This window comes from Sycon ciliatum, chromosome 4 (genome assembly GCF_964019385.1).
Source record: "Sycon ciliatum chromosome 4, ocSycCili1.1, whole genome shotgun sequence".
Taxonomy (NCBI): domain Eukaryota; kingdom Metazoa; phylum Porifera; class Calcarea; order Leucosolenida; family Sycettidae; genus Sycon; species Sycon ciliatum.
In genome coordinates, this window is record NC_088646.1 from 18,626,531 (window position 1) to 18,640,968 (window position 14,438).

At 45.5% G+C, this 14,438-nt stretch overlaps 1 protein-coding gene across 2 annotated transcripts; it reads left to right on the top strand.

Annotated features, from left to right (window-relative positions):
- The first annotated feature begins 388 nt into the window (after positions 1-388).
- Positions 389-10,852, top strand: LOC135814820 (transcription factor BTF3 homolog). Of its 2 annotated transcripts, none has more exons than XM_065327999.1 (8): positions 389-570; positions 650-715; positions 6,210-6,309; positions 7,255-7,311; positions 8,320-8,357; positions 8,542-8,587; positions 9,856-9,909; positions 10,685-10,852. In XM_065327999.1, exons 1-8 carry the CDS (start codon positions 517-519, stop codon positions 10,723-10,725), a joined length of 456 nt encoding a protein of 151 aa, XP_065184071.1. In that variant the 5' UTR covers positions 389-516; the 3' UTR covers positions 10,726-10,852. The 2 variants fall into 2 exon arrangements, with proteins under 2 accessions (XP_065184071.1, XP_065184069.1); XM_065327997.1 differs by lacking the exons at positions 389-570; positions 650-715 and adding exons at positions 5,212-5,356; positions 5,448-5,513.
- Positions 10,853-14,438: the final 3,586 nt, after the last annotated feature.

The following is a 14,438-nucleotide window of genomic DNA, read 5'->3' on the forward strand; positions in this document are numbered from 1 at the left end:
ACCGAAAATAAAAGTACACCGAAAATTTGTGAAATTACAGTCCTCTTGATTGTACATGTTTCATTCCGTCCAAAAAACGAAGTCAACGAGGTATGTACCGGTATTCTTGGTAGAACCCGGCCTAAATCCTAAAACTACTACATGGCGCCGCCAGTTTCGGTTTGCGGTCAACGATATCTCCGGCATGCAGCCGGTTTTGGCCAAAAGTACAACCTCAAATAAGCGGTGGCCACTCCTGTTTTTCGGATGTGGACAGATTTTAAAATGGGATTTTCGGAGTTTTTCCATCTTGCACAGCCACAGGATCGGGAGTTCACCCTGGCCTAGCGCCTGGATCTTGCATGTACATATGTGTACACATGTGTATTGTAAAAGAAGCATGTTGGCGGTCTAGTCGTGATAGAGGACTTACGCATAGTTTCTTGGCCTGTCCTAGTTTCACCTCCTAGCCTTTGCCGTGACTTTCCACAACAACAGTTTCTATCAGTACACGTTTCCTTCTGTGCTGCTGTCACCATGAATCCGGAAAAGCTCAAGGCAATGCAGGACCAAGTCCGAATCGGCGGAAAGGTTTGTTCTGCACGAGTTTTAGCTTGGCCAAGCACAACGTCGAAATTTGATGAAGCCACGTTCTCTTGTGCCCACTTAGGGAACTGCTCGCAGAAAGAAGAAGGTCATGCACAAGACGTCCTCGTCCGATGACAAGAAACTTCAGGTACTGTACTTGCTGTTCGAGAACTCGTGAATCTTGACTCTTTTTGTAAAAAAAAAGAAGAAAAAAGAAAGAAAAGGAAACCCAGAACATGTTGTTTGGTGATTACATGTATCAAGAATACATAACCCCCCAGAGTGTGCAACGCCGGATCCAGCTCTGGATAGGGTCTTGGTCGAGCGGAATCGGATCTTTGCGTCATAATACCGTACACATCTGAGGGGAACCCGGGGAGTCGCGGGTACTCTTGGATCAAAAACAATGGTGCCCCGCCTCGAGACCGGCCTTGCGCTGGTGTGGAGTGTACGCATGACATCAGAAGATCCGATTCCGCTCGACCAATACCCTATGCAGAGCTGGATCGGCGTTGCGCACTCTGGGGGTTATGTACTCTTGCATGTATGTAGAAAATTTTCAATAAGAGAGACTGATAGGCTGAAGATCGAGGAAGAGGAGTTATGGAGCTGGCTGGCTAGTCCTCCTCATCCAAGATATCCAGGCTTGATGATCCGGGAACAACGCTACGGCAACCGGAACGTCTCTCCCATTAGCAACTCTGTACAGAGTCTTTTATTGTACGGTTCTTTGTACTGCTCAGGGAGAACACAATCCTGGGTAGCCATGCTCCTTGTCAATCTTTACATCTGCCTTCATGGCTGCTATTTTCCTTTCAACCTGACGGTTGCCACTCTCCACCGATCCTTGGGACTGGAGGTGCCGTGCACGCCCCCATTCACGGATACGATGCCGCCGCCGTCCCATTTAGCAAACATTGCCCTCACCAGCTGGTTAGCGAATTCTCAGCCATTGTCTGAGATATTATGGGTGGACCAGGACCCAAACCATGAGCATGATGAACACCACTTCTGCCTTGTTCTGCTTCAGGAAATAACAGGTTGTAGAAAATGAAAGACACAATACGTGACCACTGTTCCAGCTAAGAGCAATAAAATCTAACTGTACATCTAGAGTTAGGGTTAGGGTTTGGGTACTGGTATGTATGCAACCCAAGCATATTTCATGACTAGATGGAGGTTCTTTTATAGATGATACCTCTATCTAGATTTTGTGCACATGGAAGTAAGTAAGAGCTTACCGAGATCGCTGAAAAGAGGGAACAGAACTTGCTGAAGTGGTTCATGAAATGACCGATATAGTTATACTCACCATCGGGCGAGTGGTGCATATCGATCAGGTCAACTTGGACCCACTCCAATAAGTCCCGCTGCACAATAGGCCTGAGTGGTGGCTTTGTCCGCCAGTGTGGCTGGCTTAGCTGACATACAGGGTATTGGACGTCCTTGTGATTCCAAAGTATTGTAAAGTTCACACGCAGGCAATCAGAGCACGAAGGTCGAAGTTCAAGTCTCGAGGTTCGAAGAAGAGAGATCGCTGGATGCAGTCCAATACTTGCTTGTATCCTGCGTGCCGAAGGTCGTCAGCGTGAATTATGGAGACAACCCGCTCAACGTTTGCAACGTTTGCGGAACGCACTACTCGCAGGTACATGGGTTGTGTATGCTATATACTATGCAGATTGGGTACTTGTGACCAATACCTTGCTCAATCCCAGGGCGGGGAGGTCAAGTAGTCTGAACTTTCTCTTCTTCACCCAGTGCTTGAAGTGAGCATCACAAGCCGCCATTCTCAAAAACAGTCTCGAATCTGCTGCTCATTACCTGGCTCTTGAGGCTCTCCACCTGCTGATCAACTCAGTCCACGGTGGAGATCACGACAGATTAGTGCTGTTCTGCTCTACGTTGTGTGTTCTTATTATCTAGGGAATCTTCTAATACATTTGAAGATCTCCCATTTGCACTGATTTCACCACTGTCGTTTGGGGACGCGCTCCACAGAACCATCCGCTGCCACCGTCACCTTGCACACATCTACTCGCATGATCAAGAATTCAGCCGGCGGAAGTTCCATGCGTATGGTTTGCTCGGCACGGTCCTTGTGGAAGTACGAACCTCCGTTAACCTTGGTGATTACGGCTGCAAAGTTTGGAACAGCCAACCCCAGGGAGTTGACATCATCCTCAACGCACCTCGCTTGCTCGGAAAGCTTGGAGAATTTCTTCACTAGAAACTCCTCATAAACCCTTCCTTCAAGTTGAGACTGCCATTTTTCAGCCTTCAAACGGTTCTCTGCAATGATCCTCTCACTCGTAAGGAGCCTATCAACACACCAACGCACATACCGTTCAAGCTCGGCGTCTGGGAGCGGGCTAGAGCCGGGTGTTGCTGACGAGATGCACGTATGTGCGTGGTGGGGGAGATCTGGATCTGCAGCTGCTGCCGAATCATCGTGTCGCTTACGTTTAGCTGACATTTCGGCAAGAAGAGGATGTCCTGGGCCAAGTTTACTCCTCGGCGGGTAGAATCTGTCATTCTAGTAGTGGAAACTTTAAAAACTTGAGGGAGACTTGACGTACTAAGAATTGATTAGGGAAACATCCCCGACACAACTAGTTTCACAGAACACATATTTCTTCAAGTTGAGACTGCCATTTTTCAGCCTTCAAACGGTTCTCTGCAATGATCCTCTCGCTCGTAAGGAGCCTATCAACAGACCAACACACATACCGTTCAAGCTCGGCGTCTGGGAGCGGGCTAGATCCAGGTGTTGCTGACGAGATGCACGTATGTGCGTGGTGGGGGAGATCTGCATCTGCAGCTGCTGCCGAATCATCGTGTCGCTTACGTTTAGCTGACATTTCGGCAAGAAGAGGATGTCCTGGGCCAAGTTTAACTCCTCGGCGGGTAGAATCTGTCATTCTAGTAGTGGAAACTTTAAAAACTTGAGGGAGACTTGACGTACTAAGAATTGATTAGGGAAACATCCCCGACACAACTAGTTTCACAGAACACATATTTCTTCAAGTTGAGACTGCCATTTTTCAGCCTTCAAACGGTTCTCTGCAATGATCCTCTCGCTCGTAAGGAGCCTATCAACAGACCAACACACATACCGTTCAAGCTCGGCGTCTGGGAGCGGGCTAGATCCAGGTGTTGCTGACGAGATGCACGTATGTGCGTGGTGGGGGAGATCTGCATCTGCAGCTGCTGCCGAATCATCGTGTCGCTTACGTTTAGCTGACATTTCGGCAAGAAGAGGATGTCCTAGGCCAAGTTTAACTCCTCGGCGGGTAGAATCTGTCATTCTAGTAGTGGAAACTTTAAAAACTTGAGGGAGACTTGACGTACTAAGAATTGAATAGGGAAACATCCCCGACACAACTAGTTTCACAGAACACATATTTTGATTTAACTAATCTTTTTTTAAAGGACTGACCGGTTTCGCTGTCTAAGGTCGTGATCGTTTGGTCAGATCCAGATCCGTCGGATCCACTGGATCTGCAATGATCGATTGGTCGAGCCCTGATCCAGATACTTCAGATTTGGATCCAAGCAACCATGCCCCGAGAGTAGGGTTGACTGGATCCATCGGATCCAAATGTGACATTTGTGCATATATGGCGGATAAAAATCATTTTTGTACTCATTGTCGTACAACTAGAGCGCCCCACCATCTACTTTCAACCCAGTGTCTGCTCCAGCGCCGGGTGAGGCGGGTAATCCACCCGGTTGGGCGGCGCTTGGACCCGGTTAAAAATATAGTACCGGGTCACCTGTGACCCGGTTGGTACTTTATACATGTACCGTAAAGTACCGCCAGAGCGCCCCACCATCTCATCCTTTCGTGGTCGTATTGTGGAGGTGGTCTGCTGTCTGTAGGTCATACGACATGAACCTTGTACACATATTGCACGTTTTGCAGTCAATCCGTACCTTCGAGCGGGCACAATTACAAGTTCCACACAAAACCCTGCCAAGCGTGACCTTAGTACACTAAGATTCTCACATCGTACAAACTTCGTTGCACTCTGCCATACGATTTTCCTTTCTCTGGCTGTAAAATCAAGGTGGGGCGCTCTGGCGGTACTTTATGGTACTTTCGAACTTTGAAAGGACTTTGAAAGGACTGACTACAAGGCTTGTATGTGTCAGATACTTCTTCTTTCGTAATTTTCTAATTCCTGTCCTCTCTTTTCTAAATGCGGCTTATCCATTATTCGCCTTTATATCATTGGGTTAAAGCATGTGACTCGGCTGGTGAGACAGCGCCAGGTACATGATTGTGTACCCGGCTCCGACCCGGTTGAAATGGTTGCGCCAGGTACACGTGTACCCGGCTGTCCTACAATCCTAGAGCAGACACTGCAACCATACACGCACATGTACAAGACAAGCTATTTTCGCCTGGAAGTGGAAGGCTACAGAAAGCCTTTCCGTGTCTCAAACTCCAAAGGTCAAGGCCGCAAAGGGGCCGGATCGGTGATGTGAAGAACCCACTCTAGAGTGCTGGCCCATAATTATTGCACGCTGTGCTAGCGTGTATGTTCGACATAGGCGTAGCGCGCAGGTACGTATCCCTAATCCGTAAAAATCTTTTCGTTTCGCGAAATTTTGTGTTCCCCACGCGACCCCTTGATCTGCTTCTCCACGCTTTTCGTGCGTCCTTTTTTGTGCAACGGAGAGAGGGAAGAACTGCTGGTGGCATTTTCCAGCCTCTTCAACATCTATCACCATGAATCCCGAAAAACTTAAGTCTCTTCAGGACCAAGTTAGAATTGGTGGAAAGGTTAGTAGGGTTACGTTTGAGACGCTTGAGGTGCGAGGCTCGCGGACGTGATTTGAACTTTGGACGACATTTTGGGTTTCACAATTCGTAGGGCACAGCTCGCAGAAAGAAGAAGGTTGTCCACAAAACCTCCTCTTCTGATGACAAGAAGCTCCAGGTAGGGATGGTTCATGCAACCGTTGACGCTGGTCATTGTCGTGCGAGACTTCCGTTTCCGTTCCCATCATTTCGCTGCCTTGTCATGATGAAACCATTGAAATATATGGCGGCAATGATAATAATTTTGTGTCATGCTTTTCAACTGTCTGAGCGACTGTGTCGAGTTTCAATAGATGTACATACATAAGGTTGAGCCGCACGAATCTTGGGGTAGCTATCAACACACTCTTCGGTTCGTAAAGCTGAGAACATCCCAGTGGCATGTTTTTTGATGCACCCATCAATCCCAGTGTCATGTTTGTTGATGCACCCATCAATCAGTGAAGACGTGTAATGTAACTCTTGTAATTGTGTAAAAACAATATCCATATTCTCACCTAACAGTCTCATACATGTAGTTTGCAATACGTGTCTGGCTTGCATCCACCGGGTTGTCACGTTCCTGTCCGTCTCGCCGTCGTGACCTTCACTGTGCCACCACCATTGCAACACAGTCATGCACCTGATATCTATGTTAGCTCGATACTGGGTAACCTCATGCTGTTCGACCGATGTATCATGCCACATTTCCGGAGGGCAAGGGGTGCTTTTCTGTGTGACGTACTGGTTCTCTAGCTGGAATGCACCTTATTTTAGTCAACCACCACTAACCTTTTCTGTTCCAAATTTTCTGTTTGTCATTGTTATTGTTTAGAACCATCTGAAGAAGATGGGCATGAACAGCATCCCCGGAATCGAGGAAGTCAACATGTTCCAGGATGACGGAAATGTTCTCCACTTCAACAACCCGAAGGGTAAGATTTAGACGGTCAATTCCCAGCAATACTGCACTGTATGCCGTTTGCATTGTTCTGTGCTCCTTCGGTATACTTGATGGTTGTACGTTTTATTTTGCTGCCAGTGGTCGACATAGAATGTGTATCGCCTGTGCGAGTATGGTGGTTGCCGGTTAGACTGGAACTCAGGCAAGCAAAGCAGTCCGTGTGCACAAGCCTTGTTCTGTTTGCTTTAGACCCCACCCTCCTGGACGTTGTGTCAGGGATTTCATGTGTATGCAAATTGCTGCACTGGTTGCTATAGTATACGTTTTGTCCAGAGGCACCCCTTGACATAGGCACCAGTACCTTTCAATTATCCGCTATTAGCCTATAATTATATCACTGAATTTATTTCATGTACAGTATCAGGGTATATTCTAGGACGAATTTCCAACTGGTTACGGTCCAATGAAGAGTCGGGGGGTGGGGGGGGGGTCCCCCCGGTTCGGGGGGTGGGGGGGTCCCCCCGGTCCCCCGGAAATTTTTTTAAAAATACAACCCAAATATGGCACTCGACAGCAATTTAACAGATTTCTTGTTGATGGAGTGTAGCAAACCGTACAAACTCGTGACCCTAGTACCAGCCCACGCGGCTTCGCTGGAAGTATCCGTCCAGAAAAAAGCGTTTGACCATTCACAGCTCCATTCACCCACAGAAAAGTACGGGCGGTTGGAACTGATTTGTAACTTTTCAACCGGTCTCCAGCAATTCCAACCGGTCGAAAACCGGTTGGGGCGGTTCTAGAAAATTTCCTGAGTATACAGGGTCATCTCAAAATTCTGAATTCCTGTCGGCAAATTTTGATTGTGCACTGCTTCAGCATTGTTTGAAGGAAATTCATATTGCTGTGATGAACTTCATCCCGAAACGACATCATCTCTCAACTAGTTATTGTATTTGTTGGTGTGTCTGTCATTTAGTGTCCGCCCTCATCCCAGCAAACACTTTCTCCATCAGTGGACCTTCTGAGACAAAATGTGAGAGTTTTGCCATAATACCAAGAGTACATGAAAACCAGAGTGTGCAGCTCGGATGGGTTGCTGTCACGGCGAAATTCCGTGATAACATCATTTTAGTGATGTAGTGCGTACAATCAGGATTCAAGCAGGTCTCTTTCTGCACAACTGCAGCTCAGTTGTACGCACTACGCCATTTCCCGCCTCAGATCTGGGCCAAATATGATGTAATCACGGAATTTCGCCGTGACAGACACCCATAGCAGAAAAGGCCCCAAGCTGCACACTCTGGTTTTCATGTACTCTTGATAATACTTATGACGTTGCTAGCGGCATCGTGGGAGACCTGCTCAATATGTTGAGGAGCTACTGGATACCGCATGTTGACCAAATCTGTATGCCATATCACATTAGCAGATTCTATTAATTTAAGGGCTATTCAGTAATCACAAGGCTGTTTGTTTTATCATGCTTTAGTTTGTGTATGAAACCGTACGAAGTTGGGTAAACATGTGCATTGTAGAGAGCTATCGAGTAATGGAAAAGTAAGACTGGCATATGCCCACACCAATATCCAGCCCTCTTTCTATATCTCATTGAGAGCACGGCTGAGGTACACATACTTCTTTCCTGTATGTTCCTATGCCACAACGTGTCCGAGTAGTGGTCATTTTGTTTTTTTAGTTCAAAGTAAAGTAGCTCCAGTCACCAATTCAAACCTCAAACCTGAGTAGAAACTAATTGTACAAAATTCTTTCAAAATGGAAACAACCTCCCGAATGTCTTTCATCTGTTTTAAGTAACATGCTGTAAGCCAAACTGCACTTGACTGGTGAGCTTTGTATACATGGGCAACACTTGATGTGATGCAGATCTTTGTGGCAAATCCTGAGTTTTAATTGCCACGCCATATTGGCCGACTTTGTTTTCGGATGGTACGCTGATTTATGTGTCCTTTGAGTTTGGTTACTGTTTCCACTGGCTGATCATCTTTGTGTGGTTATGTGCTGTTATCCTTTTGTTCTACAGCTTTGGCTGAGCTTCTCCCCAACGTCCTCTCACAACTCGTAAGTTTTGTAAATAAATATCATTGTCCCTACTATTGAAGCTCCATATCAATAAATGCATACGTGTGTCCAGTGGGAGGTATGTTGTACTGATGTTTCAATGTTTGTAATGTTGCTGTGGTTTCTGTGATTTTGCTGACCTATTGCATCACCTTGTTCTGTGGCTGTTCTTATGATTGTGCAGGACCCACAGAGCCTATCTGGTTTGAAGAAGCTCTTTAGCAGCCCAGGTACGTTTAATTCCTTCCTGTTCTTGCCGATTTCCTCTAATCGTAGCGTGCTTTGTGTGGTTGTTAGTACTGTTGCTCAGTGTGCACCGTGCGCCCCTCTTGTGTTCCTCTGTTGGTGATGTGGTACAACGTTCCTCTCTCGATCGATCGATGACCATGTTTACATAGCCAAGAAATTTCAATTCTAATTCAGAATTTGGTTACATCATGGTAACCAGCTTACACTCATCTGTTGCTGCAATGGTTATCGGGTCTGAGACTAGTTAGACACCGGTCTTGGAAACCACGCCCGTATGCACAGCGTGTATGCATCTGCTTGCTTCCATGCTCTTTCCTGCACACACTCATCTTGGTGATCCACATCGAAAGCAATCAATTCTGTTTAACTGTCAGGCCATGTGCAGGAGTTCCGAATAATTTCAGAGGTTTTATGCATGTTGAGAAGAAAGTACAGTCCTAACCCGGCTGAGCACGCAAATGAGTACATTCTGTTCATATCACTTAGGGCATGTTCGATTGGTTGGATCCGGATCCAGATCGATTGAGTGGATCCTTTGGATCCACCAAGGTCCAATCAAACGCTACCCTTGATCGGATCTGGAATTTTAGTGCTTTTTTAGGGTTTCCATGAGGGAAAGCAACGATTTCCGCATCGTGACTTTTATTCCCACCATTTGTACACGTATCACGTACAGAGTACGTTATTTTGGCAAAAAAAAGAATCCGGTGTATCCAGTCCACCCTGCTCCTGGAGTTGGGTTGATCGGATTCGTTGAAACGAACATGCACATATCGAGTGGATTCAATTGATCTGGATCCAACCAATCGAACCTGCCCTGACGTTTTGTGTTTTGTACATATATTTTCGATGGTGTTTGACATCCCATCGGCTGGATACCGTAAAAGTCCGTAAATAAGTACCTGCCCGAAAGAAATACCCCTTCATTCTTTTGGCTCTGTCTGTTGAAGTCAAATCAAGCCCGATAAACATACTGCCCGAAATAAGTACCGGTACGATGCGCACATGCAGCATGTAGCATGTACATCTACATGTAAATGACTTCTCCACTACACACAAGTCAGGTCCGAAAGTTAGTTCGTGCCCGAAAGTTAGTACGGGTGTGGTCACTAAATTCGAAAGTAAATTCGTACTTATTTACGGACTTTTACGGTAATGAAGGAAAGGTATCAACCATTAATTTTATATCACTGTGGGTGTGCGGCAAGTTGGCATTCCTTTTCTCTTTTTTCAATTCTGTCCTTTACAGCTGCCAAGAACGGAAGCATCCCAGAAGCCGCCAACGAGCAGGAAGATGTCCCAGGTAAGACTGGTACAATGTACCAGTCTTATTGACCTTTTCTTAAAATTATTTTTTATTTCTTTGCTTGAATTGAATAAATGATGTGCCTCCTGACCTCATGTTTGGGGCAAGCTTGGTACTACTGTATAACACCTTTATTTCGGTGTAATTTAAATTTCGGTAACTTCGGCACTGGTCCTGGATCACCTAATTTAACATTACACCTAAATTTTCCGAAACACCAAAAATATGTAAAAATCATGAAAATCACTGTCAAAATTAATAAAAAAATCAACTAATTGTATACTGCAGTACTGGTATAGTACATGTACACACGTACACCAGTGTACGTGGAGCCTAGCCGGAGATATTAGTGCAAGAGCCTTTTTTTTTTTTTTTGGTGCCATGCATACCGAATTTATCCTTCCACCGAAAGGTCAGGGGTTGGCTTTTACCGAAATTTTACAACACCGAAAATAAGGTGATATACAGTATGTCACTTCCTAGCAATGTCTGCCATTGGTGGAACCAGTTGACTGGGTAGCAGGCTTTCTCATGTTCTGCATTGGCTCCTGGCTCTCATGAGTTCTTGAGCTGAGCCATATCAACGTTGAAATTTGTGTGAAAGCGACCGGGGAACTCTGTTGCACATTCCTATCGATCCAGGGTGATAATACTTATTGCCAGACCACAATACATGTACTCTCAATCTAAAAACAAGACTACCTTTCGTTTTTCGTTGGGTCGCTTAATTTGCCTACTTACCATCTTTCCCCTTCTTTGTTTCTTTGTACAGAGTTGACCGGAGACTTTGAAACTGTCGCCGAATCTTCGTAATTGCCGCACACCACCATGCCGAGTTGAGAATCACATTAGGTTTTATGGATAACTCCCCTCTCTTCTTACGTTTCTCCAATTCCCTCTGAAATCTTTTGTGGTGATGAAGAGACTTGAAAAGACCAAACACGTGCTCTGTGATTGTGGTGATGCACTGCGATACGATCGAGCATTTTGACATTCTGTATAAGCAGAAATATTTGTCTGGAATTTAATTTCGTCTTTTTCGTCCAAGGAGCTTTTGGACTAAATTAAATGTAGGCCGAATATCGATTTGTCCAGCTTTTCTGTACACTCTTATGATCCATGGACGAAATTTTCAACCGGACGAACTCCTTTTCTTTGGAGTTGGACGAAATTATTGACCCACGAAATTTTCTGCCTCTACAGTACATATCGGTGCATGGGGCTGCATTTGGATAATTAGAAGTTGTGGCCTGGCAATTTGGCAGCTTTTGTTAATTCATGCTCCTAACGAATATACCGAAAGTTAATTCCAAACGAAACTTTGTACTTATACAGTAGCCGGTTTATCACTGCCGTCAAGAGTACATAAGCAGGAGTGTGCAACTCTTATCTCGAGCTGTGATGGGTTCACCCACGGCGGATTTTTTTTGCGTCGTGCTTTGGCAGAAGTATGATCAAGTGCGTGTGCTTTCCCGCGTTTTGTGGATACGATCATCAGGTTCAGGACACATTGATATATTCAGTATTGTCCGTTGTTCTGCTTTGATTACCGTGGCTGCGATGTACAAATTCTTTGTACTTTGATCTCTGGCTACGCATGATGGCATCAGTGAGCCAAACAGCCGCCAAAAACTGTCATAAAAAAATTCCGCCGTGGGAGATCGTTGAGTTGCACACTCTTGGTTATGTACTCTTGCTACCGGTATATCCGATGACTTTATAAACTTATCGGCTGTACTCATATGTGTAGGGCTCCCTGGTTTCCAAGGGGTTAGCCTGGGACGTTCTTTTCAGTGATCATGTTCTTATAGCTCATTCTTTGAAACAAAATAATGTACTGCGTCGTATGTATCCCAAAAGTTGCGAGAAATTAACTGTAGGCTGGGCGTTCTTATGGTGCGTTCTTGTATTCTCTAGCTTCTAAGAGAAGAAGAAAAGAGAAAGTCGAAGAAACTGGTATAATTCAAGAACGGGTGTCGAAGAATTCGGAGATATTTTGCACACGTCAAGCAATATGAAGCGCCAAAGGATCTTGAGTTATGAATGTAGTATGCACATGTGCGTATGCGAAAAGGGAAATGCGTGCACTCATGATCAACACGTGGCTTTTAGCCGTAGTTTGCATGCGCTGATCCCAAACCGCGGGAATCTTCCAAGTTTCAACCACCTCTGAAGCTTGGGGTGCGTTCTTAAATCCTCTCGGAAAAGTTGGAGACTCTCCGAAAAGTCCGAGAGCTGTTCTTATATCCTCTCCGACTTTTAGGAGGCTCTCCAAGCTTTAGAGGTGGTTGAAACTTGGAGATTCCCGCGGTTTGGGATCAGCGCTTGCGAACTACGGCTAAAACCACGCGTTGACCATGAGTGTACACATTTCCCATTGCGCATATGCACATGTGTATACTAAATTCATAACTCAAGATCTTTGCTTTGGCGCTTCATATTGCTTGACATGTGCAAAATATCTCGAGACCCGTTCTTGAATTATACCAGTTCTTCGACTTCTCTTTTCTTCTACTCCTAGAAGCTAGAGAATATAAGAACGCACCTTTGGAGAGCCTCCTAAAAGTCGGAGAGGATATAAGAACAGCTCTCGAACTGTTTGGAGATTCTCCAACTTTTCCGGGAGGATTTAAGAACGCACCCTTAGAGTCATGTGCCGAAGAACGTGGGTCCCAAGAACACCCAACCTGAAACACTGCGATCCAGTATACGTTTCTGCGAACGTGCTGAGAACTCAGCCAAGTACAGGTCTGCTCTCGATATAACAACTCTCACTTGTACATAAACCTCGCTAGTAAGTAAAAAAAATCAGATCCCGCGCCGAAACAGCATCACTCCCACGCAAATTTTGTTCTACACAACATAATCCTACATAACATAAACCTCGACATAACACACGCTACGGCGCGGCCCCCGACGTGCGCACTCTCGATACAACATAAATTCACGTGCACGGTACGATCAAGCGGTAGCTGTAGCTAGGCAGTTTAGTCCTACATAACGTAAACCTCGGCATAACGCACCCTACGGCGCGGTCCCCGACGTGCGCACTCTCGATACAACGTAGATTCACGTGCGCGGTACGATCAAGCTGTAGCCGTAGCTAGCCAGTTTAGTCCTTTTGTGCATATATTCTGCGGCATTGATGGTATCTGATGTCGATGGTGGTACAGTGTGTATATGTTTGCACGGTTAAACCCGCCTTGTAATACCCTTCATTTTGAGGTACATCTTGTATTTTACACATGGTTTTCTACATAACATAACTCTCGATATAACATAATTTGTGCATGGTCCCAGAGATAACGTTATATGGAGAGTAGACCTGTAATTAGTTGCTCAAAGATAGAAACGTCCCTGGCTGATCTCCTGGAAACGACGTGTGGGCTCCCTGCTGAGCACTAAGTCATATGCCGGCAATGCCGGACTAAAGTTGATTTGTACAGTACTGCTTTTCAGTGCTTTTTTATGATCCAAGGTCGAAATTCGGGACCAGAGGAACTACCTTTCTTCTGAGCTGAGAGGGGGGGGGGGGGGGCAGCGTCAACACTAAGCATACTATACCTGTGTATTTTTAGGAGTATGACCAGAAATTCGGTTTTTTCAGTTTACGAACGCACATTCCGATCTGAGGCCAAACATGTTACTGTACTGTAAGCAATCCGCAACAATGAAAAATTGAAAATGCTATGGCAATTTATTTTCGTGAAAAGTAGACCAAGTTACGCATTGATCACAAACACCATTGGCCAGGGTTAGGTATCCGTAGCTTTCCATTGTCTGCGAGTTCAGTACCTCCTGACTGTAGAATGCACGTGGGCCAGTAAAGCTCGACCTTGTGAAATACTTGTAGTCTATAGAGAAGCATCGTATTCCAGTGTACAGAATAGTGTATGTAAGGCTAACTTTAGGCTGCCTTGAGCTCCTGGCATCGCAGTACAGTCAACTTTGCGTATAACGACACTCGGCGGGCATCAGAAACGTGTCCTTATACCCGAAGTCTCATTATAATAATGGTTGTGTATAGGGCTTGAAAGTGATGACGTCAAAAACGGCCAGGGAGTAGTAAGTTGACATCAGATTTCTATTTTGGATCCACTAAGGTGTGACTTTCCTATTGCCTCAGAATGTGGGTGCATAGCAACCCACCCATGTCGTATGCAGGGGTGACTTTTACTTCGCCACCAGTTGTAACCCCGCCCCCCCCCCCCCCCCCAGTAGCCAAATCAGTCAGTTTCATTGGCTACATCACCTTGCTGTGAGTAAGACGGCTTGAAATGTGCTTGGATCCATACAAAAACTGGATCCAAGTGGATCCAGTTTTTGAATTTTTGAAATTGTTGCTATGCTGTGACGTAGCACTTTCAAGCCGTATTACAGTCAGATGGGACTTTGCTCTAGGCATGGAAATTCTGTCGTTATCGCGAATTGTTGTTATATCCGCAGTCGTTACTACTATTAGCGAAGTTGACTGTACATCAATTTGATAGTACGGTATATACATTGTACATGCATGTCTTATTGCA